At 37.9% G+C, this 27,775-nt stretch overlaps 1 protein-coding gene across 1 annotated transcript; it reads left to right on the top strand.

Moving 5' to 3' along the window:
- Positions 1-178: 178 nt before the first annotated feature.
- LOC131233878 (ankyrin repeat-containing protein ITN1-like) lies at positions 179-27,188 on the top strand. Its single transcript, XM_058230709.1, has 5 exons — positions 179-253; positions 452-658; positions 19,380-19,628; positions 24,266-24,585; positions 26,410-27,188. Exons 2-5 carry the CDS (start codon positions 628-630, stop codon positions 27,019-27,021), a joined length of 1,212 nt encoding a protein of 403 aa, XP_058086692.1. The 5' UTR covers positions 179-253; positions 452-627; the 3' UTR covers positions 27,022-27,188.
- The last annotated feature ends 587 nt before the right edge of the window (positions 27,189-27,775 follow it).

Raw genomic sequence — 27,775 nt, 5'->3', positions numbered from 1 at the left:
GTTCCTTTTTATTTATCCAGTTGCCAAGTGCAGGAGAGAATCCAAGAGTGCCAAGTCCGACGGCACAGAAGCTAAGAAATCAGTGCATGGAATTGGCAAGTGACATTCTACAACTCCTCTTTTTGTTTGCTGCATTAATATATACTCTCTCTTTTTTTTCTAATGCATTTTGTTACTATATAAACAGGAAGAGATGTAGAACAGCGTGGCCATGACAGCCACGGAGACTTTCATTTGGACCCACAGCCTTCAGGTAAAAATGTTTACATGGTTCATCACATAGAAGGAATTATCTTCATTTTGTATACGTAGGCAAATGATTCAGCTCCGTCACTATACCGAGCTGCCACTTGACTGAGGACCAAACGAGTTGAGTCGCCCCAAGGCCTTATACAAAGGCATGCAGCATCCTCTGTTTACTGACTCCATGGCATGTTTTTCATTGAAGAAGTTGTTGGCAGAGGTGAAGGGCATGTTTTAATAGAAGGTGTTGGCGGACCCGAAGGGCATCTTTTTGTTAAACGTGTTGGCATAGAAAACCAAAAAATACTGCCCATTCCGTCTTCAAAGCCAGTTCAAGTGCTTCCGCTCAACTATGGCACGTGCTTCCTTGCGTTCAAGCTCGCCATGAAGATGTTGCTAGTTCTACTTGGATTAGGTATCTACCATATCATGTTTTATTGGAAATTCGTTACTTGGGGTTATTTGGATGCCTCTAAAAAATTTTGTTGTAAACATTTTATACCGAGAATTCTTTTCAGGTATAAAGGATTTACCATTTATCTTATTTGGCTTTAAGCTATTAAGTGCGTACACACACTCCCACACACACACACACCCAGAGTGTGTGTTTGGGAAGAGAATAGAGAAGACCACTAGTTGCAAGCCCCTCTTCAAGAACTTAAAAAACCATCCAAGACTTGCGTATCTAATCACAATGTCTATTTGGCAAAACTCTTTTGGCCCCACCGTAATGTGTGTTATATTCACATCGTACATTCATTTTGCCATGTCATTTTAGGACATGAGCCCAAAAATGAGTCAGACCGGAAGCTCAAGTGGCCACACCAAAGGAAGCAATGGGAATAATGATGTCATCGTTGAAACCACTGTTTTTAGTGGTGTAGCTCACTTCAGCTTTAGATCTGCCTCATTTTTGGGCTCATGTCCTAAAATGATATAAGAAAATGAATGAACTACTTAGATATAACACATACATCGCGGTGGGGCCCATATAGTTTTTACTTTTTATGAGGTTGAGCTTTATGTGAAATTTGATATGCAATTCAGCCAATATTTCAAATAGACTCCTGCTCATTATTATGCTTTTACTATATTTTTGTTGTGCTTTCACCAAACCAAACAGGCCCTAAAGGATTTAGCAGGCATCCAAACAACCTCTTACTCTCTCACCATATCTTTAAAATTTTGGTTCGTTATGTTTTACATATTTAGTTAGTAAAAATGGCCAAACACGAAAAATGAATAGAAATAATATTCTTGATCAAATCTTTCCATTATTTAGACCATCCATCATATGTTCAAATCCCATGTTGATTAAGTAGTAGACAATCAACTCTGAGCTATTAGGTTATCATTAAGAGATCATAACAATTTTAATGGTTAAAACATAACTTTAATAGTTGAAAACCTTTGTAAAGTTTATTGAAACCTTTTAAATATCGGGCCCATAGAAAAAATCACTTTATAAGTCTTTAATCTAATCAAATTTAAGCTATAAACAAGTCTAAATGTAAACCCAATGGATCCCATGTTGGCCTAAGGAAACTACGTAAAGTGAGTTAAAACTGGCCTTTAGGAAACCATGTGCAGTGAGTTAAAACTATTCAATTAAGATCATGATCCTTACACATCCTCAGGTTTAAGGATTGATTATTTTTCGAGTAACAATAAGTCCTCAATCACTATGACCATAATTTAAACTAATAGGTCACTTGACTATTGACTTAAATTCGATCCTCCAATGCAAGTGTCTAAAGGTCCAATACCAAGATCTCATATCCATGGCGCACTTATACTCCCTTATTAGGTAAAGATGAAGGCATTACTAACACCAAGTTGGCTTCTTATGGTAGAGATCATCCATCCTAATTCAAGTCAATCCCCTTACAAAGGATTACCGTACATCTCACCACTACCAAAAAAATGAACAAAGGCTACAGACTATAGAGGTCTATGGCTACGGATTTAATCCGTAGCTAAATAGCTACGGATTAAATCCGTAGCTATAGCCTACTACCCACCACCACACTTTACAGTCTCATAGGGGTCTCAGTGGGGCCCATCGTAATGTATTTGTTTTATCTAAGCCGTCCATCTGTTTTGATATCGTATTTTAGTGTATTTGCCCAAAAAAGGAGGCATATTGAGGCCTCAAGTGGACCACATAATAGTAAACACTGAAAATTATGTGCAGATTGTTGAAAATTATTTTGGAGTGGTGTGGTTGACTTGGGCCTTCAATCTGCCTCATTTTTAGTTTCCTGTCCTATCCATGGTTGCATAAATGAATAGACTGCATGGATAAGACACATCCATCATGGTGGCCCCCACGTAGCCCTAAAGATCACCATCCAAAATATGGCCCAAGCTTAGAAGCGGATTGGCGCACACATGTGATTTGGTGTGTTGACGTCACCAAGTTGTGTGGGTCCTATCATAGCGTATGAGTTATATCCAAACCGTCTATCCACTTGGTGACCTTGTCGTAAGGCTTGAGACAAAAAATAAGACAGATTAAAAAATCAAGTGGACCACACTGTATAAAGCAGTGAAGGATTGAACGCCTGCCCTTGAAACCGTTTTGGCGGTCATTAGAATTTTGGCCGCCTAAACCCTCTGTCTCTCCTCTCCCTCTCGCTCCAAAAGAACAAAAAACCCTCCCTCTCCCTCTCGCTCTCGCTCTCGCTCTTGCTCTCTCGTTCTCCCTCGCCGTCTCCCTCTCCCTCTCGCTCTCTCGTGCTCGCTCACTCAATCTTGCTGCCACTCTCCTTGTGGACGGAAGGCCTTCTTCTTGTCAGGAAAAAACAGAGCATTTCTTCCCATCTCGCTGCCACTCTCGTTGTGGACGGAAGGTTTCTTCCCGTCAGGTAAAAACAAAGGGTTTCTTCCCGTCAGCCCCTCGTCGTCCTTGGTATCTCTCTCTCTCTCTCTCTCTCTCTCTCTCTCTCTCTCTCTCGAATATTGAATGTCCAAACCCTATTCCGTTTTCTTCTAATTATTTATGGTGGTTGATCTGTCATAGAGCACTTCAAATGAACTGTAGACATAATGTCTATAAATTTTGCATATATCTAGCTCAAATCCCAACTGTGGAATCATGGTTTTAGGAATCATCTGTGTGGAGTGCTACTCTGACGAGTCAACGCTGACTCAGTTGGACCCAATCCGGTTTGACAACACAAGTCAAATCTGAGTTACCCTTAACTCAAGCAAGACAGACTGAGTCAGCTCTGACTTGGGCGAGTGGGAACTGGACTCAGGGCCAAATGAGTTGATGGGAGTCGCTGATCAGTCTTTTTAACCATGGACGAAATGGACATGAATGGTCTAGATTATTGAACCATCAGCAGACACATGGCGCCACATATGTAATTCCTCCTAAATCAGTTCCCCATTTTCACAGCTTTTATCTTGGATTATGAGCCACATGATGCACTAAAATCATGCAGATCCACAACTTAGTGGGCCACACCAAGGGAGACTTCCAGTGATCTATTGTGATGTTTATATGCCATCCAACCTGTTCATGAGATAAAAGATGGAAGAAAAAAATTTATCTTCACAATCGAAAACTTCCGTGGCTTAGTGAGGCTGGTGGCATTACCATATGGACTTTTCTTGCAGTGCCATACATGAGCCCAAAACTGAGGTGGTTCCAAAGCTCAAGTAGACCATTCGATGGGAAAAAGTGGGAGATAATAGCTTACTGTTGAAACCTTTCTGAGGTCTATTGTAATGTCTATGTGCATTCAAATTGCTCACAAGGTCATTCTCATTGGCATGAATTTAAAACACGACAACTTTAGCATGATGAAAAACTTGTGGCCTCAAGAATTTCTCAATGGTGGGCGTTCAATCTGCCCACTTGAGTTTTGAATTTGCTTCAATTTTTGTGTTGATTCAAATATCATAAAATTTCATGAGATTTTGTACTGAAATTAGAATGATTAATAATGATATTTGGTGCATTTTCGTCTAATATCTTTGTGCATTTTCATCTAATATCTTTGTGCATTTCATGAGATTTGTTTTTAATGCTCTTGTTTTGGTGCTACTTTAATATTACTTTTGCTTATTTCCTTGGGTTATTCCTTGTTGTATGTGGAATTGTACTTGAGTCCCCTATTGTTTGTTTTGGGTATTTGGTTCTCATTGGTTGGGATTGCTCTATTAGTGTGAATTTAAATATTCACAGTTCCAATGGATTCACCATTTGATGCAGAAACCCGTACATCAGTGCCACAAATGAGGAGTATGAGTTACTTTTTAAACTCCGCATAATTACCATAAGAATGCTAGTGGTAACTGAGTATACACAAGTTGAACTATACACAAGTTGTGGGAAGATGGATGATGCACATTGCTTGTTTGAAGAAATGTCGAGAAGAGAGGTGGTGGGAATCTCATGGATAAAGAGAAGATTTTCCCAAGTACCTGTTTGGTGACTTTTGTCTATTGAATGTGGACCCTTGGCCGAATCTTTTGTAATTGTTCATTTATAACCGTTGGAAGTCCTTCAATCCAATGGTCAAGATCATGTGAATGGTGTATTTTAGCTGTTAAGGCATGTCCATTTGAGTAAGAGATGACATTGGTTCTTTGCTCATATAACTAGCCTTCTATTTACTATGTTTTGCCATTCATTGTGTGCATGTTGGCTGGGGTTATTACTTGATTTATTAAAGAATGCTTACACCATATTGTTCTAGGTTTTGGTTCGTACAATTGGGGCCCATGATTTAGTGATCTGGACTACTAATATATGGCCACACTTTAGATTGGCATGAACCAAAATCTCCAAGATGGAAAGATCGTGGCCAACAATTACAATGGGAAGAAAGAAAGTATAACCATGGTTACATTCAACCAAAAATCAATATTCCATTGTATCTTCTTTTTTTTTTTTTTTTTTTATTCAAGTCCATGTAGGTAATAGTATTTGAGGATATTGTATCCTTGATTCAAGTCCTTTTAACTCTGTATTAGAAAGGGGGAAGTTTTTTAACTGCTTGCTATTATTTTTTCAGTTAGATTGGCCTTTGTACCATGGGCCATCCATACTAGTGCCAACCATTTGGACAGTCAGGATTCACTGACTGTATAGCCACATTTACTGTCGAGTTGGTAATGGACCATTGTTCATTGCACAACTGGAAAGCTCCTATGGATATACTCAATGAATGCTGAAATACTTCCCTCTTATGAAACTTAATGTTATTTTCTTAGGTATGGATTTGCATGTGAGATGATTTTCTTAGACAGTTTTTAACTAAATTCTTAATATGCTGACCCTTTTAAAAAAAAAAAAAAAAAAAACCTTTTATTTGGCTTTGATAAATTCTCAGCATTCGATAATATATGAAATTAATTCATTTGTTTGGGATTTGTTTTTTCACATTTCAACCAAGTTAGCACCTAAAACTGTCTATATCTTCCAATAGACATGTATATATAGTTTTCCCCTAATGAAGGGAATTGCTTGAAAGTTTCTAATGTAATACAAATTGGATAATGTTGATTCTTAATTTCCTTTACACATGATTTTTTCCTTAAAATAATTGTCAGCCAATCTCTTGCTTGAGATGCTACTAAATGTGGTATCTACTTGTGAAGTTGCTAAAGATCATGTGAAGAGTATGAGTATGCATGAAAAAATAATAATCTTGGACATACTAGGTATTTTAAAAAAATATATATCTACTTGTGAAGTTGCTAAAGATCATGTGAAGAGTATGAGTATGCATTTACAAGTTATAACTGACGCTGCTGTTAAACATCAATCTGTTGTTCACATGTTGCTTGGCTATTCACTTGGCCCTTATTACGTGGATTTATTGTGGAGAAAGACATCTAATAGATGTTTAACTTCATGGAGTGATGAAGTCTCATGGTTATGTTTGCGTTTTGTGTCCACATTGCCCATTCATGTCAAAATACACCCTCTTTTGTTGGAGGTAAGCTACTAGCAGGTATGGGGCTTCTTCAATTTAGATTAGTGGATTCTTTGTTATTCTTTTACATGGTCTTGTTGCATATTTTTTCCTCTGGTATTGATCTATGTTGTGTTGTGTTAAGTCAAATGCATGCTAAGTATCGATTATTTCCTTATAGAACATCATTAAGTTCAAGTTCAATTAGATTTTGATCTGGTTGCCTGACCTGTATTGTCTCTTGTGAATGCATGTTGTGTTTGAGCTTTGACTGGTAAACTTTCATGTTCTAAATAAAATGGTATTCTTGTATTTTTAGTGAACTGACCCATTTCACTGAGGAGTTTCAGTCCCAGCCAAAACCCGTCCTGTTTCAGTGATGAGTTCTGATCTCAACCAATCCGACAGTCTGGTCCATTCCAGGTAAGTAAACACCGGTCATTACTGAGGCTCATCAAACAACTTGCTTCTGTCAACTCAATTACCAACGGGACTGTCAGGACTGCACTAGACACTGGTTTTGGGGTATGTTGAATTCTTCTAAATGCCTTTTCAGTTCATTCCATTTCACACACTTACCAACCACTGTCTAAGAAAATCACTCTTACTCTTGTTTTTAGCACGATATAACTTTGTGCTTAGCATCTCCAAACTTTAGTGTTAGGTTGATTTTGTCCAAGAGGTTTATATGGTGCCTAGCTTGTTGTTTGGTTTTTGGTTTAGAAACTTGACACTTACACATGCTTCATATTAGTCGAAGCTTGAATTGTTTTAATTTTTAAATCTTGTTAATTTTGAAAAGCTTCTCCATATTTATCTTTTTTATTTGAATGCATTTCAAATTATATTGGATGGTATCAAGGTTTTATTGATGTTAAGTTTTACCTACTTGTCTCCTCTTTTATTCAACTATAGAATGTGGGTTTTTTTTTTTTGTGTGTGGTTTCTTTTGCAAGAATAATACTTGATTTATATTTGATTCCAGGCAGATCTCCTTTTGTCATATGGCTATGAAGATGACTTAAAAGCCCTTATCCCACATGTCCCTTGATGCTACCAATGCCTTCTCATGTCTGCTACTTCAAGGTATGGTATCTCAATTCTTTGTGTACTAGATTTGAAAGCTCATTCCTTTTTATTCATCACTTAGTGCTACTAACTTTTAAAGTTCATATCTATGTTCTTGTACTACTTTAAAAAAAAGTTCTTGGAATACTTTAATGGCTGTCAATGTCAATAGCCTTAAATGGTCATGTAGAAGAAATCAATTATACCTATTTACAAGTGCGGGCATGGTCCGGTGATCCAGCTTGTTGATCTGATGGACCACACCTTGGATGGAATGTGCTCTAACCAATTCTGGTTAATTTTTAACCAAGTTACTGATTAAAGTCAGCTAAGTTGGATGGAGTCGATCTGACTGAGCCAGTTTTTTTAGTACACGACAGTTTCCAGGATACTGCATTAGTTGTAGTTTATCAGCTGACTTTGAAACTGTGCACAAGTTGTAAGCTGGGGTGCTTACCTGTTGAAAAGAAATGTATTGGCAATGTCCTTTGCACTGAGGGACTCACACAAGGCACAAGTGCAATTTTCTTTGGAAAGAGGTGTGCCTACCAAGGTACCCCTATAACTAAACTTGTTGCCGCTGCATGCGATTGGAACTTGGAACCGTAGGGAGCAACCTAGATCTAAGTCTCTTCATAACTTTTTATTGATTTTATGCATGTCTTCTATATTCTAGGACTTATCTGGCAGTTACTAGTTGACCTTCCAACACTGATACAACCAAATATGGTTATTCATCTGGGATTTCTTTCTAATGGATCTACTTACACTTGTTTACGTCAAGAAAATCTTAGCTCTGGAAAACATATATTAACATCCTTTTGGAACTCAAGACTGCAAAAGATATTCATAAGACACTGATGTGCGATGCTCTTCACACTGTGATTGATTGACCTCATTGGTGGAGCCTGTACTTCCCTTCTTACTCAAGCATGACGGTTATGTGCATTCTTTCAGGTGGATATTGCATGTGGGAAGGTTGGAGCTGCATATTTCAAATTCAAACATCTGGTACGTCTCTTGTCAAGAATGCACATGTGTAGTTCATTAAACAGTACATTATGTGATATCGTGTGCATGATATCTATGTTGTAATTTCTCTCATGTATTTTGCTTAAAATCCATGTTTATGTATGATTCTCATGCATTGATATGGATTTGAGCTAAAAAAGATCGAAATAGAAAATTTGAGAAAACATGGGAGATTTTCTTTTATAAAGTAAGTATTTGGGACCAAGTGGTTACGTATTTGCTCCATTAAATTTGCTCGAAATTAATGGAGCAGACCCGGATGTGCGTCGGAGCTATCCGGATGAGCGGGGGTCCCTGGAAGGTGGGAACCGCTGTTATGACCATGATGAAGCTGTCCATTTCCTATGGACAGCATTGGAGGGGCCTGGCCATTTGGATAAGCCATGTTTATGTATTTGATCGAAATTAATGGAGCAGACCCGGATGTGCGTCGGAGCTATTCGGAAGAGCGGGGTTCCCTAGAAAGAGGGAACCGCTATTATGACCATGATGAAGCCGTCCATTTTTTACGGACAGCATTGGAAGGGCCTGGCATTTATGTCGGATGGCCGTATTTATATTTGTATTTGCTTTGCAGGGACCATACCCTTAACCTAAACCAAAACCTAAACTTGAACCTACACCTAATCCTAATCTTAACTCCTTAACCTAAACCTATACCTAAACTTGAAAACCCAAACATAAACCCCATCCCGAACCCAAACCCGATATCATAAACCTAAACCTTAACATATTCTCAATTCCCTAAACCTATGTCTTATAACCTAAACCTATAGCCTAAACCTAAACCTAAACCTTAACTTATACCTATAACCTATAACCTAAACCAAAACCCATGACCTAAAACCTTAACCTATAACCTAAACCTCAACCTTAACTTAAACCTATAACCTAAACCTGAACATATAACCTTAACCTAAAACGTAGAACCTAAACCTAAACCTATAACCTAAATGTATTCTCAATTCCCTAAACTTAAACCTACACCTAATCATAATCTTAACTCCCTAACCTAAACCTATACCTAAACTTGAAAATCCAAACATAAACCCCATCCCGAACTCAAACCTGATTTCCTAAACCTAAACCTTAACCTATTCTCAATTCCCTAAACCTATTTCTTATAACCTAAACCTAAACCTAAACCTAAACCTAAACCTAAACCTTAACTTATACCTATAACCTATAACCTAAACCAAAACCCATTACCTAAAACCTTAACCTATAACCCAAAACCTCAACCTTAACTTAAACCTAAACCTAAACCTATAGCCTAAACTCAAATCCCTAAACCTTAACCTATAACCTAACCTAAACCTATACTTATAACCTAAAACTATTCCCAAAACCCAAACCGACACCTAAACCTGAACCTAAACCTAAACCTATAACCTAAACTCAAATCCCTAAACCTCAACCTAGACCTAAACCTAAACCTATAGCCTAAACTCAAATCCCTAAACCTTAACCTATAACCTAACCTAAACTTATACTTAAAACCTAAAACTATTCCTAAATCCCAAAACCTATAACCTAAAACAAAACCAAAACCTATAACCTAAACCCGAACCCATTCTCAAATCCCAAAACCCAAACCTCAACCTAAACCTAAACCTAAACCTATAACTTAAACTTAATTCCCTAAACCTCAACTTAGACCTAAACCTATAGCCTAAACTCAAATCCCAAAACCTTAACCTATAACCTAACATAAACCTATACTTATAACCTAAAACTATTCCCAAATCCCAAAACCTATTACCTAAACCTAAACCTATAACCTAAACTCAATTCCCTAAACCTCAACCTAAACCTAAACCTAAACCTATAACCTAAACTCAATTCCCTAAACCTCAACCTAGACCTAATCCTAAACCTATAGCCTAAACTCAAATCCCTAAACCTTAACCTATAACCTAACCTAAACCTATACTTATAACCTAAAACTATTCCCAAATTCCAAAACCCATTACCTAAACCCATTCTCAAATCCAAAACCTATAACCTAAACCTGAACCCATTCCCAAATCTCAAGACCTATAACCTAAACCAAAACAAAAACTTATAACCTAAACCCGAACCCATTCTCAAATCCCCAAAACCCAAACCGACACCTAAACCTAAACCTATAACCTAACCTCAACCTAGACCTAAACCTAAACCTATAGCCTAAACTCAAATCCCTAAACCTTAACCTAGACCTAAACCTAAACCTAAACCTATAGCCTAAACTCAAATCCCAAAACCTTAACCTATAACCTAACCTAAACCTATACTTACAGCCTAAAACTATTCCCAAAACCCAAAACCTATTACCTAAACCTAAACCTAAACCTAAACCTATAACCTAAACTCAATTCTCTCAACCTCAACCTAAACCTAAACCTAAACCTATAACCTAAACTCAATTCCCTAAACCTCAACCTAGACCTAAACCTAAACCTATAACCTAAACTCAAATCCCAAAACCTTAACCTATAACCTAACCTAAACCTATACTTATAACCTAAAACTATTCCCAAATCCCAAAACCTATTACCTAAACCTAAACCTAAACCTAAACCTATAACCTAAACTCAATTCCCTAAACCTCAATCTAAACCTAAACCTAAACCTATAACCTAAACTCAATTCCCTAAACCTCAACCTAGACCTAATCCTAAACCTATAACCTAAACTCAAATCCCAAAACCTTAACCTATAACCTAACCTAAACCTATACTTATAACCTAAAACTATTCCCAAATCCTTAACCGACACCTAAACCTAAACCTAAACCTAAACCTATAACCTAAACTCAATTCCCTAAACCTCAACCTAGACCTAAACCTAAACCTATAGCCTAAACTCAAATCCCTAAACCTTAACCTAGACCTAGACCTAAACCTAAACCTATAGCCTAAACTCAAATCCCTAAACCTTAACCTATAACCTAACCTAAACCTATACTTATAACCTAAAACTATTCCCAAAACCCAAACCGACACCTAAACCTGAACCTAAACCTAAACCTATAACCTAAACTCAAATCCCTAAACCTCAACCTAGACCTAAACCTAAACCTATAGCCTAAACTCAAATCCCTAAACCTTAACCTATAACCTAACCTAAACTTATACTTAAAACCTAAAACTATTCCTAAATCCCAAAACCTATAACCTAAAACAAAATCAAAACCTATAACCTAAACCCGAACCCATTCTCAAATCCCAAAAACCAAACGTCAACCTAAACCTAAACCTAAACCTATAACTTAAAGTCAATTCCCTAAACCTCAACCTAGACCTAAACCTAAACCTATAGCTTAAACTCAAATCCCAAAACCTTAACCTATAACCTAACCTAAACCTATACTTATAACCTAAAACTATTCCCAAATCCCAAAACCTATTACCTAAACCTAAACCTATAACCTAAACTCAATTCCCTAAACCTCAACCTAAAGCTAAACCTAAACCTATAACCTAAACTCAATTCCCTAAACCTCAACCTAGACCTAATCCTAAAACTATAGCCTAAACTCAAATCCATAAACCTTAACCTATAACCTAACCTAAACCTATACTTATAACCTAAAACTATTCCCAAATCCCAAAACCTATTACCTAAACCCATTCTCAAATCCAAAACCTATAACCTAAACCTGAACCCATTCCCAAATCCCAAGACCTATAACCTAAACCAAAACCAAAACCTATAACCTAAACCCGAACCCATTCTCAAATCCCCAAAACCCAAACCGACACCTAAACCTAAACCTAAACCTAAACCTATAACCTAACCTCAACCTAGACCTAAACCTAAACCTATAGCCTAAACTCAAATCCCTAAACCTTAACCTAGACCTAAACCTAAACCTAAACCTATAGCCTAAACTCAAATCCCAAAACCTTAACCTATAACCTAACCTAAACCTATACTTATAACCTAAAACTATTCCCAAATCCCAAAACCTATTACCTAAACCTAAACCTAAACCTAAACCAAAACCAAAACCAAAGCCTATAACCTAGACGTGAACTCATTCTCAAATCCCAAAACCTTTAACCTAAACCTAAACCTTAACATAAACCTATAACCTATAACCTAAATCAAAACCTATAACCTAAACCAAAACCATAATCTATAACCTAAACTCGAACCCATTCTCAAATTCAAAAACCGATAACCTAAACCCAAACCTATAACCAAAACCAAAACCAAAACTAAAACCAAAACCTATAACCTAACCGAACCCATTCTCAAATCCCAAAACCTATAACCTAAACCGAAACCGTAACCTAATCCTATAACCTAAACTCAAATCCCTAAACCTTAACCTATAACCTAACCTAAACCTATACTTAAAACTATTCCCAAATCCCAAAACCTATTACCTAAACCTAACCTCTCCCTAAACCTATAACCTAAACTCAATTCTCTAAACCTAAACCTACACCTAATCCTAATCTCAACTCCCTAACCTAAACCTAAACCTAAACTTGAAAACCCAAACTTAAACCCAATCCCGAACCTGAACCCGATTTCCTAAACCTAAACCATAATCCATTCTCAAATCCAAAAACCTATAACCTAAACCAAAACCAAAACCAAAACTTATAACCTAAACCCGAACCCATTCTCAAATTCCAAAACCTATAACCTAAACCCGAACCCATTCTCAAATTCCAAAACCTATAACCTAAACTCGAACCCATTCTCAAATCCCAAAACTCAAACATAAACTTAAACCTAAACATAAAACCTAAACCTAAACCTATAACATAAACTCAAATCCCTAAACCTAAACCTAAACCTAATCCTATAACCTAAACTGAAATCCCTAAACCTTAACCTATGACCTAACATAAACCTATACTTATAACATAAAACTATTCCCAAATCCCAAAACCTATTACCTAAACCTATAACCTAAACTCAATTCCGTAAACCTCAACCTAGACCTAAACCTAAACCTAAACTTATAGCCTAAACTCAAATCCCTAAACCTTAACCTATAACTTAACCTAAACCTATACTTATAACTTAAAACTATTCCCAAATCCCAAAACCTATTACCTAAACCTAACCTTTCCCTAAACCATAACCCATTCTCAATTCCCTAAAGCTATAGCCTATAACCTAAACCTAAACCTAAACATAAACCTAACCTAAACTTATAACCTTTCCTAAAACCTTTAACTTAAACCTAAACTTAAAACCTAAATGTATTCTCAAATTCTTAAACCCAAACCTACACCTAATCCTAATCTCAACTCCCTAACCTAAACCTAAACTTGAAAGCCCAAACCTAAACCCGATCCCGAACCCGAACCCGATTTCCTAAACCTAAACCTTAACCTGTAATCAAGTTCCCAAAAGCTATAACCTATAACCTAAACCTTAACCTAAACCTAAACCAAAACCTATAACGTAAACCTTAACCTATAACCTAAATTTAATTATAACCTATAGCCTAACCTTAACCTAAACCTATAACCTAAACCTAAACCAAACCTAAACCTATAATCATATGGTGAGACCCTTTCTTTTGTGTCAATTTCATTCCTCTTTGAGTTTTTTTTTTTTAATTCATTAAGAAAAAAAAGTGGTTATACGTGATGCACTTCTTTCACTGTCTTTCTTTTCTCTAATGGGCATTCTAATTTATGAATGACATGACTGTTTGTAGGATGATGGAATATACGAAGCTGCTGAAATTCGGTGAAGTCGAGCACATTTCTCTAATGAAGCCCAAGATTTGTATTTTCAGCATTATTGTATTTGTAACTGTAATTGATTGTAATTATAATTAATTGAATGAAGGATTGTAATTGTAATTGAATGAATGAAGGATTGTAATTGTAATTGAATGAATGAATGATTGTACAGGTGGTATTTGAATGAACAGGTGGTAATTGAATGAACAGGTGGTATTTGAATGAACAGGTGATTTAATTTTTCAATGTACAAAATTGCTACGGATACTGACCGTAGCCACTAGTCAGACAGGTGTAGCCTTTTTAATTTTAGAATATTGCTACGGACTTTCAGCTACAAATAATATCCGTAGCTGTTTGAAGTTTTTGCTACAGATATAATTGCTATGGATTATATCTGTAGCTATTTAACATATAGCTACGGATTTAATCCGTAGCCAATAATCAGATAGGTGTAGCCTTTTAAATTTTGGCCTATTGCTACGGACTTTCAGCTACAAATAATATCTATAGCTATTTATTTTTTTTGCTACAGGGGAAAAGGCTACGGACTTAATCCGTAGCCTTAGACCTAAGGCTACGGATTTAATCCGTAGCCATAGGTTCCAGACCTATCGTTATGGCACCTACGACGACGGTCGTGTTACGGACTAGCTACGGACTTAATCCGTAGCCTTAGGTCTAAGGCTACGGATTAAGTCCGTAGCCTTTGCCCATTTTTTTGGTAGTGCACAGAATGATGTCTTCAAAAGTGTCCTAAGTATCTGTGATGGTCATGACACATCAAAATACTAAGATTTATGGACCACAACTCTCTCCGATCAATAACCATTGTGTCCGATCTTATGTTCCCAAGGACTACAAAGGAATTAATCCTTACATGACCTATATTCATGCAAGTTTAAGGTGACATTAGATAATCAAGGCAATAGGTCCTCAGTTGAATCTCTAGATCATATCTTCCTTCATTGCAATCTGGCGTCCAGGGTATGGGGTTTCTTTTCATCTGTTTTTGTCCTAGCCCGCTCCCCATTCTTGTTAGTCTCGGATTGGGTGTCGAGATGGTGGCTTCCCCCTGCGTCTTCAGCTCACATCTCCCTCCTTCGGGGTCTCGCTCCCTGCCTAATTTTATGGGAATTATGGCTAGCTAGGAACGCGACCAGATTTGACGGGGTTCAGCCACTGGCTTCTTCGGTGGTTGCCAAGGTTAAGTGGAGAATGTGGTCGTTGGTCACCTCGAATAGAGGATGATCTCGTTATTTCCAGTCTTGGCTTGAGAGACTTGGCATCCGGGTTCCCTCCTCTCCCCACTCCACCCCAAAAATTGTGAAATGGGCTAGGCCAAGCAGCAGGTTTGTTAAGCCTCACGTTGATGGTTCTACCTTGGGTAACCCAGGGAAATCAAGAGGTGGTGGCATATGTAGGCATGACAACGGAAAGTTCGCATTCGCATTCTCAGTGGGCTATGACATCGGCTCGAACACTAGAGCCGAGCTTAGGGCAGTGTACAACAGCCTGCGGCTTTGCTCAGAGTTCGGCTTAAGAAAGGTAGAGGTTGAATTAGATTCTAGGATTGTGGTGGCTCTCCTTAATGGATCGATGGAGCCTAGCTGGCATTGGGAATACTAGCTCCTAAGGATAGATAGTCTGAGGGCAGCCAGGACGTTCACGTTCAGCCACGTCCTCAAGGAGGGAACTGCCCCAGCAGATGGGATGACCCGTTTAGGATCCGACCCCCAACAGTCCTTCCTGACTCGACACGTTGTTGACTCCCGCCCAAGATTAGAGGCTTGATTTTCCTTGATAAGGTGGGTCTTGGAGCCATCCAAGTGGCCCCTCCATCAGGGCTCGGCCCCACTAGATAGTATTCTATTTTTTTGTTTTCCTTTTTATGATAGGCCGCTGCCTGAGCCTCTTTGTTCACCTGGCTCCTAGCCCAAATGAGTTGTATAGTTTTCTCTTGGAATATATACTCTCCTTTTGGGAAAAAAAAAAAAGTGACATTAGATATTAGTTAAAGTTTATCACATTTATCTTAAAGGACCCATGGTTAAAAGCATCAAGGGCTAAGGTAGGCCCTATCACATCCATAGAGCTAGTAGAGTAGGTGCACATTGATTTTCCAAGGCATAACTCCAACACTTTGATGGGATCTATGTAGAAAGAGTGGCTGGACTTTCAGGAGTTGCACCATAATATGTTGTTATACCCGACAGACTTTTACGTACATTATTGTGAAGGAAGCTTATTTTACCTTCATAATCCATGCACCCCAAATATCTAAATTCCTCCACTACTCATAGTCACTATCCTCAGGTAATCATATGCCACCTCAAGGAATTGATCAATAGATCTTAGTCATTGGATCATCATCAAGTATGGTCTATCAAAAATTTGATGGTTAAAACTTAAGATTAATAGTTGAAAATTCATGATGAATCAATCAAAAATTATAAAAGTGTTGGCTAGCCTTTTAAACACTTGTTAGACTTTCTAAACTAGACGATCTGCCTACATACCTACAAATGTCCTAGGCAAACCAAGTGAATCCTATATTAGATCATGTGAATTTCAATGACATGATGAAACCACCCCGTCATATCCATATTTTTAGCGACCATGTAGTAGCCTTGTAAAATGAGCCAAACTAATATGCATTAGGATCATTCCATCCGCATATCCTCAGGTCAAGGGATTTAAGGGAGCTAGTGCAACGACAAGTTTCTTTTAGTATGGGCATGATAGGTCTCCTAGTCTAGATACTTGTAAACAATTCTTGTAAGTGATAAAAGGTCCCATTTAAGAAACCATCCAGTCACACTCACATACTCATGAAGGGTAAAGCAAAGACACACCAACACCAAGTCAGACTGATGTCGAACATGTCACAGATACTTTCCTAACATGGTTGGGCCAAAAGAAGGTGGACCGTAAATTGACCGTAACTTTTGATCCGGGTATTGTTACGGGGCGCACAACCTATTAATCTTTACTAAAACGGGCCATCCGAGGTGAACCAACCTACAAATTGGATCGAATCTGTCCATTTCGTCAGAAAACGCCACTTTCAGCTCAAAAACAATTTTTTTGTAAAATTTTACTATTTTTAGTAATTCTAATTTTTAAATATATTTTCTATTTTTAGAGTTTTATATTTTCTTTCCTTTTAGAAATAACTTTTAATTATACTAGGACTCTTCTAGAGAAATTTTATTTAGAATTTTTTATTTTTAGAAATTAGCCTTTAGAAAAGTTTTATTAGAATTAGGTTTTTTATTAGAGTTGAAATTTTGTTATTTTTGATAATTATGAATTTTGATTTATTTTTTCTTTAGTAATGGTGTAAGGAAATACATTATCAATTATTCATTAATTAATTTCAAATTTATTAGAATTTATTTCTATTTTCTTGCTTTCTTTCCTCATGGATTCAAGAAGTCTCTATGAGAGTCCAAAGAAGTTCCATGGATTCGGAATAATTATCCTCTTGAGGAAGACAGTGTTCGACCTCACGTCCTCCCTTGCATCACAGACCCAACAGGAGATTATTCATCCCGATAAAATTCAGTCCCCTCACATAATGTTACTAATATGAATGGCATAGGATGTCCAGGGACCTATATGGTCATGTCCAAGGACTGTGGTCATGTTTAAGGCACTAAGATCCATGGATCACAACTCTCCTCAGCCCACTGACAGTTGTGTCTAATCTACCTATGGACAATAGATGTTAATGTCACAAACTCATAAAAATAAATATGTTCTGCACATATTAACTAACCTAATGAATGAATGATTAATGAATGCATAAAATTAAGTAAAGAATCAATAAAATATTGGTTTTTTAGGGAACAACCCCAACAATCTCTAACTTACCATAAAGCTAATCGACATCTACATTCAATCTTATATTAAATACATGAGCATTAAAAGGATGAATAGAACAAAAGCTTTTTTTTTTTTCTTTTTTTTTTCTTTTTTTTTTTTAAGAAGAAAATATTGTTTTTATCTAAACCATAACCACATAACATAGAACCGTGTACTATTACTAATTGTAGTTCTACCCACATAACCTCTATCATGAGGATTTGCCTCATTATCTGTCGATGCTACCCACATAACCTCTATTCTGAGGATTTGCCTCATTATCTGTCGATGCTACCCACATAACCTCTATCAATGTGCGATGTGGTATTGCCTATCAATGTGCTTATCCTTCGTATGGTATTGAAGCTCCTTCAGTTGTGCACTGCAATCACACATTGTTTTCATAGTGTATATAGGCAATGACCTATCAACCCCTAAGAAAACTCGTAACTTGGAGGCAAAGTACTTAAGCCATGTAACTTCCTCGATCACATCACTCAAGATCACATACTCTAGCTACCTCCATGGTTGAATCCAAGAAGTACTTTTGTTTGGTACTACACCAACTCACAGCACCAACTATCATCGAGAAGATATACCTACTTATCAAATGCATAGCACCAGGATCTGTCAGAAAGTCTACATTTGGTGTATTAACTACAGATAGATCCTCCTGCCCATATACCAAGATGAGATTGTTCATCTTTGTTTAACCTTCATCTAATGATTCATGCCTAGTTTTCTTTTATATTGGCTGAACTCTTACACTACATAAGCAATATTTGGCATTGTACAAAGCATAACCTACATCCAACTCCCTATAACAGATTTGAAGGAAAGATTCTTCATGATTTGCCACTCCTCCAAAGTCTAGGGATATCTTCCCCGAGATAGTAACATTGTCCTTAAAAGGCACGTTGCAAATTTTGGAGTCGGTCATAGAGAATTTCTCTAATACTTTACCTATGTATGCTGTCTTGGAGAGGCCATATATAACACCGCATGTGATTTACCTATAAACCCTTTACAACTAATAAAACTTACAGGCATCCAAAGAAGCCCTAAAAGAATTTAAAAACAAAAATCTAAGAAACTTGAAGAACACAAACCCTAAAAAGAATCTTTAAAAAGTTGAATTGAGAGGAAGATATAGCTAAGAGTTTAAGAACAATCCATGTAAATTCTAAGAAATCAAAACCATAGCATGAGATACCTCACCATCTTGGATTGGATTAAGAGACAGGAAGAAACCATAACTGTCTTTGTTAATAATATCTAACTACATATGATTGAAGTTCTAATTTACTGAAAATTCAGTAAGTATATTTCCTCATTCAATTCAACCAATTCTTTTGGGATTTTTATAATATAAAAAAAAATCCAATGATGTTTTCTATGATGTATCATTTTGAAAATTAAAAAATGGTCAAGGCCATTTTACAAAAATTCAGGTTTCTTGAGGATTTTCTCATAAAATAGTCCCACTTCTTTTTCTACTGTTATCGATTATTAAATTGAAATTCCATGTTTGAGCTTTTAGGGTATTGGAGGATAAACGACATCATAGAAAAGAAACAGAAGCACACATGGGCATTTCAAGTAATGGAAGAACTTGTTTCCCATGCATCTAACTGGGAGTACGGCAACGATGGGAGGAACCCTCTACTCACAGCACAGGAGGAAGCAACGCCCATCATTCCCCACATCAAACCGGACGAAGATCCTTCTCACACGTCTCAGAGTCCAAGTCCGACACCCGAAAATGCATCTATGAAGGAAAAAGATGGAGGTAATACAAAAGAGACCGAGATTGCACAATACCTTCCTGTTTTCAATTTGTGAAATTGGGCTCATTTTCTGTGATCCAAGCCATTGCTATTTTGGACCATCCGTAAAAAATCAACGAAATTTCCGAAAACTTTTTGTAAGTAGGCGATAAGGAAACTTTCAAGAAGAAGATATAGAAACGTACCTACCATTGAACCAACAAAAGACAATATTCTATGGTGAAGATTTCTCGCTGTCGGGATGATTTCTGGTGCATGGCCATCCACTGAAAGTCTCAAACTACCTAGATTTTGGACGCGGATTGGGTGGTGACTCCAACACCGCCAAGCTAGTTGGTGCTGGGCGCTATGGGGGCACCATGATGTATGTGTTTTATGAACCCAAAAATAAAGTAGATCTAAAGCTCTAGTGGACCACACCACAGGAAAAAGTTGTGATTGAATACCCACCATCAAAAACTTTTTGAGGGCCACAAAAGTTTTGGACCAATCTGATATTTGTGTTTTCCCTTCATCCAGGTCTGTGTGACCTTATCAACAGGTTGGATGGCAAACAAACATTACAGTGGGCCCTAAGATCAAGGGTGGGTGTTATTATCCTTACTCTTCCTTCGGTGTGGTCCGCTTGAGCTTTGATCTGCTTCATTTTTGGGCTCATGCCCGATAATAAGCTGGAAAAATGGATAGACGGTGTAGGCATACTCCACATACATCACAGTGAGGCCCACAGTTCTGAGTCACTAGCTACCTAATGAGCCATGGGAAAAGGTTCTATTAGGTCGAGCTCATGGGAACTCCCTGGGATGTCGAGCTGTTTGGGCCCCACCATGATGCGTATCAAACATCTACCCCATCAGATGCACCATTCCATAGTGGGCCTAGGGCTTAAAAATCAAGTCAATCTGTGAGTTGTGTGGGTCACACCACATACAAAAGTTGAGAGGGGTTACCCTCCATTAAAACATTCATAATTATTTTTTGGGCCAGCTGAGATGTGCTTCACAAATCCAGCCCATCCATTCTGTGTGTCCCACTTGGATGAGGGGTCAGACCAAGTTTCAAACGTATCCAATTTTCAGGTGGGCCCCACCAAGTGCTTTTATATGTTTTATGCTTGTCTTCACATGAGTTTAGATGGTATGGCCCACTTGAGTTCCGTATACGGCTGATTTTTGGGATATCCAATAATTTAAAGGAGACCCATCAAATGCACGGTGTCGATGTTCGACACACTTCACGGTGGGGTCCACATAGCTCGACCTCATGGGAAGTTCCCATGAAGTCTACCGCATAGAACCTTTTCCCTAGGGAAATATATATAGGAAAAAGGTTCTATGCCTGCGTGGGCCCCACCGTGATGTGTGTCGAACATCGACACCGTGCATTTGATGGGTCCCCTTTAAATTATGAGATATCCCAAAAATCCGCCATATAAGAAACTCAGGTGGGCCATACCATCTAAAATCATATGAAGACATGCCTAAAATATAAAAAAGCAGTTGGTGGAGCCCACCTGAAATTTGGATGCCTCTAAAACTTGTTATGATCCCTCATCCAAGTGGGACACACATAATGGATGGGCTGGATTTGTGAATGACATCTCAATAGGCCCAGCAAATGATTATGAATGTTTTAATGGGAGGGTAACCCCTCTTAACTTTTGTACGTGGTGTAGCCCACAAAAGTCATGGATTGACTTGATTTTTAAGCCGAAGGTCCACCATGGAATGGTGCATCTGACTGATGGGACAGATGTTGACACGCATCACGGTGGGGCACACACAGCTCAACCCTTCCCATGAGTTCTAGAACATAGAACCATTTCCATATGTGTGTGTGTGTGTGAGGGTCCAGCGCAACTCGTGGAAACTTTTTCGAGAACTCATCATACATGATGTGACTCCAAAATATGAACGGTCCGAGTGAAGCAACACCTCATGGAACCCCCCGGGCCTAATATTTACTACGATCCAAAACTTTAGTGGGCCATGACAAATGAAAATAGTCTCCTTCCTTGATTTTTATTTCTCTTTTCTATGGCCCACCAAAATTTTATACCAGGATGAAAATTTGTCCCTTAGAGTTTCATGGGATTCCGCATCACATGGACCGTTCGGATTATATGCCCATGACATGTGTGTAAAGGTGTGCATGTGTGTAGGTGCGCAGGTGAGCATGACTATATGTGTGTGTGTGTATGTATGTATATATGTATATGTATATATACATACATACATATATATATATATATATATATATATATATATATATATATATATATATATATATATATATATATATTGGTGGGCCCCACGTGGGAACCTACCTTACTGTATTTGGGCCCACAAAGCTCAACCTTATAGGAAGTTGCTGTGAGGTCGACCTCATAGTACCATTTCCCATAAGGATGAGCTTTATGGACCCTACCTTGATGTGTGATATACATCCATCCCATTAATCCAATACACCCTTCCATCGTGAGCCATGAACCTAAAAGTCAAGCCAATCCATGTCTTAGTTGGGCCACACCACAAACAACATTTGAGAGCCGATGCCCACACATTGAACCCTTCCTGATTGTATGTAGGGCCAGTGAGATTTGGTTTAGACATTCAACCCATCCATTGTGTGTGTTCCAATTGGATGAGGGGTCACACCAAATTTTAGGCTATTTCCAAACTCAAGTGAGTCTCACAGAGTGCTTTTAGATGTATCAGGCAAAATTTTTCATGATTTCATATATGATATCCCCCACCCGGGTTTTCAATATATATATATATAGCTGAATTTTAGCATATCCCACAACCTAGAAGGAGCCTACCAAATGCAGAGGGTGGATGTCTCGACCTCATGGGAAGCTCCCATGAGGTCGGCTCATAGCAACGACCCGTTGCTTTTAAATAGCATATGGGGTAATTAATCATCGATGCAAACCATCATTCATTCATACAACTAAGATTAAATAAAAATAATTATTATTAAAAAAAAAAAAAACCATGGTGCAAGAATCATGACTATCAGGTCATCTGGTAGCATGAAAATAGACAGTCAAGATCAATTGGAGAAATAAAATAGCTCCAATCATCATCTTGAAACATTTAATAGATAGATCCCACTTTCTATTTCTTATGATTCTAAAATAACACTTTGATTTGATGATTTGGCTCATAAACAACTGACGGCTAAAAAAAAATAGCCCTATCAAAAGGTTTAGGATCACCCAATCAGCATGATTCTTGCACCATGAATTGCTTCTAATTGTGTGAATGAATGAATAGTTCAAATGGAGATCGATGATAGGTCCCCATGTGCCGTTTAAAAGGTTTGGGGGCATCATCCCTAATCGAGCTATTGGCACAGCTAAGACACCTGCTTACATGATATACTCCAAGAAGAGAGTTGTAAAAACTGAAAATTTGAATGTAAAGTAAAATACCCCAGCTAGGCCATTTTATAGTAACCTAAAATTTTTCTGTTGCAAGAATACATTCAATGATTGTAACTAAGGGGGATAAAAAGATGAGGAAGGAGATCATGAAATTTTGCATTTGTTTCCTCATTTATTGTTAATAGAGTTTATAGTAAGATTTTTTTATTTTTTATTTTTTTAAGTAACTGGTTTTTCGATTGGAAAGAAATAATTCATGAATTTGGCAATGTTTTATTTGCTGAATTCATGAAATGTGTAATTCATTATTTGAAACCTCTCCAGGTCAACAAGGACTCAACCTAGTCCGACTCGGATGGGGCAAAAAACTGGCCAATTCATGGTATGGATCTTTTCTATATCGTTGCCCAGTTTTGGACAACTCTGATGAGTTTCGCATTGTCTGGGATGATCCACCAAGTCATGAAAACTTGGACCGAATTCATTCATTTTGAAAATAATAATAATAATAATAATAATACTAATAATAAATAATCAAATCATCAATAGCGATCTTTGACTGATTTTTGTTTGACTTTATAAGAAATAATTTTAAAGTTTACTTTGGCAATTTCATATCAATTAATATGCTTGATTAGATTCTAAAATCTTTTATTTTCAAGTTAATCTTTTACCTCTTTCCTAATCACACTCCCTTATTTATTTAACCCATGGCACACTTATTTTATTCACACATTCAAAGCGCTACACATTGCTTCAACTCTAAGCCACACATGGTAGTACTGCAACTTTTGAAAGGTATATCTGCAAAATCTCCCTTTTTCTTATTTCTGATTTTGTTGTATATGTTACAAATGATCATCCATCTGATTTTTAGACTTAGCTACCCCACCAGTTGAGGTATTTCTAATAAAAAGAAGTATTTCTCAGAAGGTATCATTTCTGACTCACTACAATTAAGACATGTTCATTTTCATTGGTTGTCACCATTGTTTATGAGAACAATGAGCCACTAAACTAGATCATCCATTAGGTGAGCCATACTTGGTATGGCTAATATGAACTGCAGGCAACCCGAGGCTTAGTCACATTACTAGATGGATTGGGTCTGAGTCTTGAATGCCTTCCTATGCACAATAGGGGTCGATTTAAATGACTAAATGAAAATTAAATATATGAGCGTACTACAAGATTAGGTTAGATAAACCTACACTTTCACTACTGGCCATTATGTTTCCATTATGTTAACAGGGACAAAGGAGACACCAATTTTACTAGCTGCGAAGATGGGTGTGGCAGAGGTGGTGGAGAAAATCTTAGAAGTTTTCCCGATTGCGGTACATGACATGAACGATGAGAAGAAGAACATAGTGCTGTTGGCAGCGGAGAACAGGCAGCCCCATGTGTACCAGCTTCTGCTAAAGAAGAAGCTTTTGCAAGAGACTGTGTTTAACAAAGTGGACCATGAGGGGAACAGCGCCCTTCATCTAGCTGCGACAATGACCCAAAATCGGCCCTGGCTTATTCCCGGTGCCGCTCTTCAAATGCAATGGGAGATCAAGTGGTTCAAGGTCCGACATCTCTCTCTCTCTCTCTCTCTCTCTCTCTCTCTCTCTCTCTCTCTCTCTCTCTCTCTCTCTCTCTCTCTGTGAAACACATTATTAATGGGTTGGATGGCATATAAACACCACGGTGAGCCTAAGAAGGTTTTAATGGTGGCAATTTCCATCCCCACTTTCCTGTGCATGGCCTACAATTGAGTCTTGCACCTGCCTTTTTTTTTTTTTTTCTGGGCTCTCATCCTGAAATGAGTGGAGATTTGGGGGTAGGAGAAGCTACTTTAGCCAACCGACCCACTACATCGGGTTGCCCATGCCGTATTTGCAGGATTCCATTAGATGTAAGGTCGAAAGTTCATTTTATTTCCATTTTTACTATAAATAGTAAGTTTTAATTCGATCATAACTTTTGATCCTTTGAGTTTTAAGCGTCGTGCCCAACATGAAAAGCTTAGAAAAATTAGGAGAAAAACACAGTTAGGCCATATTTGACACTTATTGTTTTTGGCCAAATACCATGAAGTCTAATAGGAATCATGACCATTTATAAATAATAAACTATATATAGTAAGTCACGTTTTTTAGGATGTTTGAGTTTGAGTTTGATTTTGAACCATCTTACTAGGGCTTTTTTTTTTTTTAAGACCTTCATTTCATGAGAAAAGATGTACAAAATTTAGACATTCGGGCTTCCCACGGAACAAAAAAAGGCACCCATGGTCACCTATCATAAAGCCTATACAAAATTAGAGTTCCCTAATTGCGCCCAGTCCCACCCTATCTAGCAGAATCATTCCCCGAATAGGAGGAGAGAGATCAGCGGTCTCCATGTATAGACTGCTCCCTTGGACACTGCTGCCTTCTCGGGCCAGACCATCCGCTAGACTGTTAGCTTCCCGAACAATGTGGGCAAAACAGATATTCCCCACTTTCATAAGACTAGCTACGCGAGCCATCCAATAGGTCCATCTCTACGATGGCTTAGACCTGCCCATGAGGGAGTCTATCACTAGCTTAGAGTCAGATTCAAACTCCACCAAACACAAACCGTAACTGAAACAGAGGAGCAGTTCATCTAACACTGCTCACACCTCAACAGTGTTGTTAGTACCCACCCCATATCCATTAGAAAATGCAAAGAGGAGGTTACCAAGAGGACCTCTGTAAAGACCTCTGCCGCCGGACAAACTTCTTCCTAGGTTTGATATCACTATTTAAAGGATTATAAATTCATTTTTATCATCAATTAATTTATTTTTGATTTTATTAAAATTTATTTTTATTTTCCTATTTTCCTCATGGATTCAAGAAACCTCTATGAGGAGTCCAGAGAAGCTCCATGAGCTCCCCGAGGAAGACGATGATCTACCTCATCACGTCCATCCCTATGTCAGACATCTGGGTGGGTCATACAAAGCTTCGAATTAAATTAATGTCTTCTTGAAGGCCAAGACCCTACCAATCAGCTTATTTAGCTCAATACTACCGTGTAAATATATTAAATAAATTAAAAGAGAGGGTGAATTTTCTATTTCTACCGTCGACTTTTTCTTAATTCACCCATTTTTCCCATACCAGTTTGACCTGCCCGATCAGTTGATCAACAGTAGTCCAATGAATGGCATGTTCACAGTAATTAATTACCTGCCTAATTGATGGCCTAGATCTCTGAAAACACCATAGGCTCCATCTTTGTACACCTGGTTTTAATTTATGAACATGCTAATTAAATTCAATAGCATGTGAAAATACTATAATAGATCAAAATACATTAATGTTGTTGTGTTTGTTCTATTTCTCGCCGTGTTTTAACTTAAACAGTTGTGTTTCTACCAGTTTGTCCAGGACTCCATGCCTCGCCATTTCTTTTTACAACATAACAACAATGGAAAGACTCCGACAGAGACCTTCACCGAGACGCATAAAAAACTAATCAAACAAGGTGGTAACTGGCTAACCAACACGTCCCAGTCGTGCTCGGTCGTGGCAGCTCTCATCGCCACAGTTGCTTTTGCAACTGCAACGGCATTGCCTGGTGGTGTGAATCAAGAAAATGGCAGCCCCACGTTAGAAGGCAAGCCAGCATTCGAAGTGTTTGCCATCTCCTCACTAATCGCACTATGCCTCTCCGTCACCTCGCTTATCATGTTCTTGGCAATTCTCACTTCCAGATACCAAGAGAGAGATTTTGCTAGGGATTTGCCTGTGAAGCTGATAATAGGACTCACCTCTCTCTTCATCTCGATTGCTTCCATGTTGGTTTCCTTCTGTGCTGGCCATTTCTTCGTGCTCAAAGACAAGCTAAAGTATGCATCCTATCCTTTGTATGGACTTACATGTTTGCCTGTCACATTCTTCGCACTAGCACAGTTTCCGCTCTATATAGATCTTCTCAGGTCGATCATCAAACATGTTCCGCAACGTACGTATAAGATACTTTCTTTCTAGCTCATCACCTTATGTGTATGTATGTAAGCTATATATATATATATATATATATATATTTTTATATATAAAAAAAACACTTGAAGAGGCCTGCCTATCTACAGCCAAGCATATATATGGCACGTTTGTGTGAGTACGGAAATTTTAGCCAGGTGGGCTGCACCGTTTATATGTTTTTGCAGAGAATTTAGGCCGCTTAGCTCCTCCCGATCGGCTAGGTTACATTAATTGTAAAATATAAATGGATGGTTACAAAATAAAATGTTTTCACTCCGCATTTGTTTCAAACATTGTGGCCCCGGGCTTCTGTGCCCACCTGATAGGATGTGCTTGGATCTGGTTCATATAAGCCATATTGACACGTGTGTTGGATGGGGATGGGATATCCAATTTGGTGGTTTTGTCTTAAGATGTTTGAAATGGAGATGGATGCTCCGCTACATGGCCTTGCGGTGTTGTAACTTGAGATTGTTTTGGTTGTTTGGTTTGCTTCACTGCAGCTAGTGTGCGGATGTATAATTCTCTTTGGAATTAGCTTGAAACGTGGAATTACCTTATGCTCTTACTGAGAATCATTGTCCAAGTCCTAGTAGGTTAGGGTTCTGTAAGTAGATAAAACAACTCATGTGAATAAGATGCCACTATTTTGTTTTGTTTTTTTTTTTTTTTAATGAAAGCACGCTAACCGTAATTTTGTTAATTAATTTGACAATTAAGATTTTAACCTCATTCGGGTAGGCTCTACAAAAAGCTTATA

This window comes from Magnolia sinica, chromosome 18 (assembly GCF_029962835.1).
Source record: "Magnolia sinica isolate HGM2019 chromosome 18, MsV1, whole genome shotgun sequence".
Taxonomy (NCBI): domain Eukaryota; kingdom Viridiplantae; phylum Streptophyta; class Magnoliopsida; order Magnoliales; family Magnoliaceae; genus Magnolia; species Magnolia sinica.
The sequence above is the reverse complement of the archived record's forward strand: the minus strand, read 5'-3'. Positions and strand labels throughout refer to the sequence as shown.